Raw genomic sequence first — 6,617 nt, forward strand, 5'->3', positions numbered from 1 at the left:
CACAGTTCGGGGTCCCTGAACAGTTTTGAGGATCCCAGCACAGTTTTGGGGATCCCAGCACGTTTCAGTGGCTCTGCACAGTTTTGGAGGATCTCTGTACAGTTTTGGGGGGCCCTGCACAGTTTTGGGGGTCCCAGCACAGTTTTGGGGTTCCCAGCACGTTTCAACGTCCCTGCACAGTTTTGGAGGGTCCCTGTACATCTCGGGGGGGGGGAGTGTACAGTTCTGGGGGGCCCTGCACATTTCGGGGTCCCCCGTGGCTCCCCGCCCCGCAGTAGGAGGCGGGGCGGGAGCCCTCCCCGCCTGCAGGGGTCGCTGTGGCGCGGGCGGCCGGGCCGGGCCGGTCTCTCTTGTTCCGGCGCCGCGTGTTCAGCGCCGCCGCCGCCGCCGCGGGAGCAGGAGCGGGAGCGGCGGGGCCCGGCCCGGGGCTGCCCCGCCATGTGGTTCATCTACGTGCTGAGCTGGCTGTCCCTGCTCATCCAGGTGGCCTTCGTCACCCTGGCCATCGGTGAGGCCGCCGCCGGGGGGCTGCCGCGGACCGGGGCGCTCGGGGGTGCCGCCGCGCGGGGTCTGGGCCCGGCCGCAGGCTCCGCCCAGGGGCTGTCGTGATATGTCGTGTGTTTCTCGATAGGGGAGGTGACGCCCGGGATGGGGAAGCCTGGGCTCCTGCTGGCACACGGTTAGGGGCCGCGGGTCCACCAGCTCCCGGGGGCCCGGGCCTGGCCGGTGTGTCCCGGGCACCCCGGGGTGCCCCAGGGGTTGGGGGTCCCTGGGTGCCCCAGGGGTTGGGGGTGCCGTCGGTGCCTTAGATATTGGGGGTCCCTGGATGTCCCGAGGGTTGGGGTCCTGTCGGTGCTTCCAATGTCCCCGAGTGCTCCAGGGACTGGTGGTCCTCTGGATGCCCCAGAGTGCCACAGAGACTGGGGGCCCCCTGGGTACCCCGGAGATAGGGGGTCACTGGGGGACCCCTGGGGACACCCTGGGTGCCCCAGAGATTGGGGGTTCCATTGGTGTTTCTGATGCCCTGGGTCCTCCAGAGATTGGGGGTCCCCTGCATGCCACCGAGGCCACAGAGTTCCCCAGACACTGGGGGCCCCTGGGTGCCACAGAGTGAGCCAAAGGTTGGGCGTCCCATTGGCGTTCCAGTGCCTCTGGGTCCTCCAGAGACTGGGTGCCCCTGAGGTCCCCTGGGTGCCCCAGAGGGTCGTGGGGAGGGGGTGTGTCACCCTTGCCCTTCAGTCCCTCCCGCACTGGTGTGAGCACGGACCCCCACAGCTGAAGGCACCGGGGTTTACTCGGTCCCTCCCATCCCCCTGCTCTGGCCCGCGGGCTGAGCTGGGTGTTTCTCCATGCAGCTGCTGGGCTGTACTACCTGGCGGAGCTGATTGAGGAGTACACAGTTGTCACCAGAGGATAATCAAATACATGATCTGGGTAAGTCCCTGTGCTCGCAGAAGCGGGCTGGCTTCTCACTGAGTGTGCCTTTGGGGCAGCAGCGGGCTGGCAGGGCAGCTGTGATGTGGGCCGTTGGCTTTGGGCAGAGGCAACAAGCACTTGGGAGCTCCTGCTTCCCCTGGTCCCAAGGCAGTTTCTGTCCCCCAGGAGGGGGTTGTCAGGGGCTGCTTCGATTGGCGCTTCGCTTAATTTAACCGGGAGGTGGTGATCTGCCTAACTCCTCCTGGGTGGCACTGCATTCCCTGGCTGAGGAAACTGAGGCCCAGCCATAGTACGTCCTACCAGGAGCTGCACCAGGAAGGTGGCATTCTTGTTTGGACCTTTCCCAAGGGGCTGAGAGGGAGATGCGTGGGGAGATGTGTCATCAGACCACTGTAAAAATCACAGCAGGATTCCTGCCCATGCAGCTGCCCACGATCTCTCTGTCTGCACCTTTGTGTTTGCCCCAGGCAACCCCCATTCTCTCTTCCAGTTCTCCTCAGCTGTGCTGGTTGGCCTCTACCTCTTCGAGCACTTTCCTGGTTTCATGGTGGGCGTAGGGCTCTTCACCAACCTGGTCTACTTCGGTTTGCTGCAGACCTTTCCCTTCATCGTCCTGACGTCCTCCAATTTCATACTGTCCTGCGGTGAGTGGAGCTGTCACCTTCCTATGGGAGTGGGCGTAGGGGTGGAGGAAGCCTCATCAGCCCCATCACCGGGTGGGCTCTGGGTGGCAGCAAAGGTTTGGGTTTTACTGTTGCAGCCCCCGTGGCTTTTAAAAGGACTTTGAGCTTTGTGCTGTACTTTTCAATGTGTTTGATGATGTGGCTGCGATAATTGTGGGCTGGGCATGGTGATGTGGGTGCCTTTGGTTGTGTGCCCTGGCACAGAGCTGGGGATGCCGGCTCTCTCGGGCACCCCGCTGCCTCCCTCCAGCCATTCTGCTCCAAACTCAGGCAGCAGCACTGGGGAAAGGAAATCCTAGCCAGCCCAAAGCTTTGGCGTTCTCCTGTAAACCTCCTGTTCTGGGTGTTCACTGGTCTTGATAAAGAACAGAAGGGATCTGAAGCAAACTAAAAAAACCTGGCATGTTTATTGCATCCTGGTGTCACGCTGAGCTGTGTGAGATGGTGCATGTTGTGTGATCATAGGAGCTATGTTTAGAGAAAGAAAAGCTTTGAGACAAATTTTCACAATTAATGTAGATTATGCTGAGCTTAAATTGGGGATTTTTATTTGCCACATTTGCACCTTTCCTGTGGTGTTCGCCAAGCCTGTTTCTGCAGCCGTTGTAGCTCCATCCCTGGCTGGGCTGCAGGCTGCCTGGCCCTGCCTGGGCAAACCCTGGGGCAGGTCAGGCATGACGGTCTCTCCTCTTGTCTGAGCAGCTGGCGCAGGGTTGTGATGTGGGGTTGAGCAGGGGCTCAGATTAGCAGCACTGATATTTTGACCAAAGTGGGCAGCTTAGTTTGTCTGCTGTGCTTGGCTGACAAACAGCCAGAGCCATGTCGTGGGCCAAACATGGGAGTTCAGAGGTTGTGGGCCAGCAGCTGTGCTAATTAAACTGGGTTTTGGCTGCTCTGAGTAGGTCAAATGGTTTTCTCCTGCTGCGAGTTGCCGAGTCTCCTGCGTGTTTCGGTGTCCTGTGCATGGATCTGGCTTCAGATCTCTGCTCTGAGTGATTTGTAGTGACACCTTAAGTAGCAAACGGGCAAAATTTCCTTCATTGTGACTTTCTGGAGTCCTTATGCATATTTCAGGGTGCTGTCTGTGTACAACTGAAATACCTTTGCTCCTCAAAGCGTTCATGTAGGCAGGATTTTATCCACTATTTGAAAATGCATGTAGCTCTCCCGCGGTGTGTAGACCAGGAGGTGTGTTTTTCCTGAAGACCTAGACTCTCTGAATCTTGGGTGACATCCTTAGGCTAGAGGGACAGCAAAGCAGCGCAGGGTGCAGCGTTTTGTGTTGGGGCTGTCTCTTGCTGGGGCTGGCTGAGCTGGTGCTCCTGGGCTTGGTGTCTCAGATAAAAGGCAAAAGATTTCTGATTCCTGCTTCTTAAGAGCTAGTGGTGTTGTTTCCGCTGCCAAGGACAGCGTTAACCCTCCTGTCCTGGCTGCATTTCAGCTTGACTTGGTTTACAGATGGCAGAAGAGCTTCTCTCCGCAGCAGCTGTCAGGGACACAGGGGTTTTCGCTGCTTCTCTCAGCGCTACGCAACATTAGCAAGTGTCAAGCTGGGCTCTCCAGGGTGCCCTTGGGGACACTGAAAGTAAGCACCAGAGGGACGAGGGACTCGACCAGGGCTGCACGGAATGGAGCTGGGGGAGGGAACTTTGGCTGCTCACACCATTTCTCACTAGATGCGTGAAAATATTTTAGCAACAGCAGGATTCCAGGTGTACAGGGGCTGAGGGGAAGGGGACGTGCGACAGAGGAGGTGTTCCTCGCAGGGGCTGCGGCAGTGGAGGTGGATGTCCTCTTTCGGGGGCCTTGGAATAAGCAGATGGTATTTTTTCCTGGCTGGAGACTGACTTTGCTGTGTTTTCCTTTGGCAGTGCTGGTTATATTCAATCACTACTTAGCGTTCCAGTACTTCGCCGAGGAGTATTACCTGTTCTCTGAGGTGAGAGACCTTTGGGAAGGAGTCGATCCGTGTTCTTCCAGCCAGCGTGGAGCTGCTGGTGGGAGGGGCAAGAGGAAAATGCTATTTTTTCAGTCAGCAGTAAGACACGCTGAGGATATTTTTCGTAGACCTTCCCTGGGGGTTCCTGTGCTCATTCCCTCAGAAGTACCAGGGAAATGACGGTTTCTTTTCTCAGCTGTGGGCTTGGGCCTTTCTCACCCAACTCCAGAGCAGAAGAAATACTGAATGTTAAGCACAGATTATTTTTTTTTCTGAAATGCTAAAAACTAGGAAAGTAGAAAATAATCTTTTTTTTTTTTTTATAAGCTAACCACAAGTAACTTCCCTTTTGGAATTATTGTTCATTATTTTTATGTCTTCTACACACTAATTCTTCTGTGTCACCATTCTCACACCTGCCAAGACAAAGGTCTAGATTCACCAAAAGGCTTGTTTGGGCCCAACAGTAGCTGCCACTTAGTGCAAATTTAAAAAAAAAAAAAAAAACACACACAAAAAAACACCCTTCACCAAAAATAAAAGAAACAACAACCTTTTAATGAAGTTTAACACTTCTCCAGCATTTGTATGCACAGGGAAGCTGGTGTGGCAGCTTGGTACCAGCGTCCCACCCCAGGGCAGGAGGAGCCAAGCCCAGGTCTTGGCTCTTCCTTTTAGTCCCTGGAAGGTGTAAAGAGGATTTAATTAGTAATAACAGCACGACCAATTTCCTCCTTTTTAATTCTGTTCTTTAATTCTGGGTTTTGGGAGCAGTAAGGGTTTTCGGGCACCTAAGACAGGAGCAAGGGCTTTTCCTGTGTGCCCTGTCCTTCTGTGGAAGTTACTGAGTGAATTTTATCCCCTTATCAGCTTTGCAGGGCAATGCTATCTCTGCACCCGAGAGACTCGGGAGAGATTGAGTTGCAGTTCTCTCCCTTCAGTGCCCTTTCTCTTGAGGGGTTCAGGTGGGAACGTGGGGTGTGTCATAGGGAGCTACAGCTGGGGCTAAGGCAGCGCTTGTGGGCATCAGCCCGGACAGAAGTCAGTGTGTGAAGGGCTCCTGGGTGCATTGTGGCTCAGTCCTCACTGCCTCTCTTGCTCTGCCTGCAGGTTCTCGCCTACTTCACGTTCTGCCTGTGGTTAATTCCTTTTGCATTTTTTGTCTCTTTGTCGGCTGGAGAGAACGTCCTGCCTTCCACGGTGCAGCCTGGAGGTGAGCATTCCCAAAGCCTGGGCAGACACCTGCTGGATTTTGACAGGGGCTGTGCTCAGCCTACCCCATTCCCTCCGCACAGAGTGGGGAGCAGGGTCAGCTAGTTGGGTAAACCCTTCCAAAAGCCAAGGCAGGAAAAAGGGGGGCTTCTGCAGGGTGAGGGCTGTTCCAGCTTTGCATCCTGCTTCTCTCTGGTCCTGGGGCCCTGTCCTTTTCCTCCCTACACCTTCAAGAAAGGGAGCTCAGGATCTGGGCTCCCTGTCAGTGGCTGCTGGGAGCACCCAGGCAGGCTAGATGTGAGCAAACCGAAAAATTCCATGCTTTAAAGGCAGCTCATGCATTGCCCTGAAATCAAGATGACCCATCCCAGGGCTCCCATGGCCGTCAGTGGGTTTGTGTTTGATTGTTTTTTCCCTTTTCTCTGCAGACGACGTGGTTTCCAACTACTTCACCAAGGGGAAGAGGGGTAAGCGTTCCGGTATCCTACTCATCTTCTCTTTCATCAAGGAGGCCATCCTGCCTAGCCGACAGAAGATTTACTGAGCCCCGGAGGCAGCCAACATTGGCTGCGGTGACGGAGCAGGGCAGACCCAAACTGTGCAGAGGGCTGCGAGGGAGCACTGTCCCCAGGCCTTGCTCGAACCCTCCTTGATGTTTCTCAAAGGGATTTTGCTAGGAACGTATAAACTGGGCAGTGACCGGAGGTGCCAGCAGCGCTGGACACGCGCGGGGAGGGCTCGCACCTTTTTATACAGCTCTGCTGATCCCCCGGGACTGTGTGCAAGAAGGATGTTTGGCTCCAGCTGAGCGCAAGGAGTGTCTGGCCCCCCCAGCGCTGCCCACCCTGCTCAGGGACCTGGGAGGCATTGTCACCTGCTGGGGTTTAAAGCCAGGAGTTTGCGCATGGTGTAGTTTGGCTGTGGGGGAACCATTCCCTCAGAGTGGTGGCAGAACGTGCTTGACGTTTAAATGAGTTTTACACAGAGCCATTAATTAAAAAAAAAAAAAAAAAAGAATAAAGTAATCAAACTGTCAAACTCCCGCATATTCCTGCTGGGAGCCTGCCAGCACTGGAGGATGCCGGCATCCCTCTGTGTGGCATGCGTTGGGAGGGGAGCATGAGGGCAGGCACTTCTCCCTGTGCTCTGCAGCTGCAGGGAGGTGACCTGGAAGGACTCGACGCTGCGTTTTGTGTGATTTTAATGTTGGAAATACCCACTCTTCTCTTCTCTGGTTTTGCTGGAAGCCTCCCTGAGTGGCCAGGATGCTGCAGTAGTGCTGGCTGGCTGAGCGAGGCCCCAGGAAGCCATTTCACAGAAAGCAATTCTCCACTCCATGTGAGGGG

At 55.6% G+C, this 6,617-nt stretch overlaps 1 protein-coding gene across 1 annotated transcript; it reads left to right on the top strand.

Annotated features, from left to right (window-relative positions):
* Positions 1 to 362: 362 nt before the first annotated feature.
* On the top strand, positions 363 to 6,350 carry TEX261 (testis expressed 261). The gene is given in 7 exon segments (XM_037388562.1): positions 363 to 508; positions 1,356 to 1,406; positions 1,409 to 1,434; positions 1,928 to 2,081; positions 3,992 to 4,059; positions 5,170 to 5,272; positions 5,700 to 6,350. Coding segments are annotated over 7 exon segments (588 nt in total). The 5' UTR covers positions 363 to 438; the 3' UTR covers positions 5,816 to 6,350.
* Positions 6,351 to 6,617: the final 267 nt, after the last annotated feature.

This window comes from Falco rusticolus, chromosome 1, assembly GCF_015220075.1.
Source record: "Falco rusticolus isolate bFalRus1 chromosome 1, bFalRus1.pri, whole genome shotgun sequence".
Lineage (NCBI taxonomy): Eukaryota > Metazoa > Chordata > Aves > Falconiformes > Falconidae > Falco > Falco rusticolus.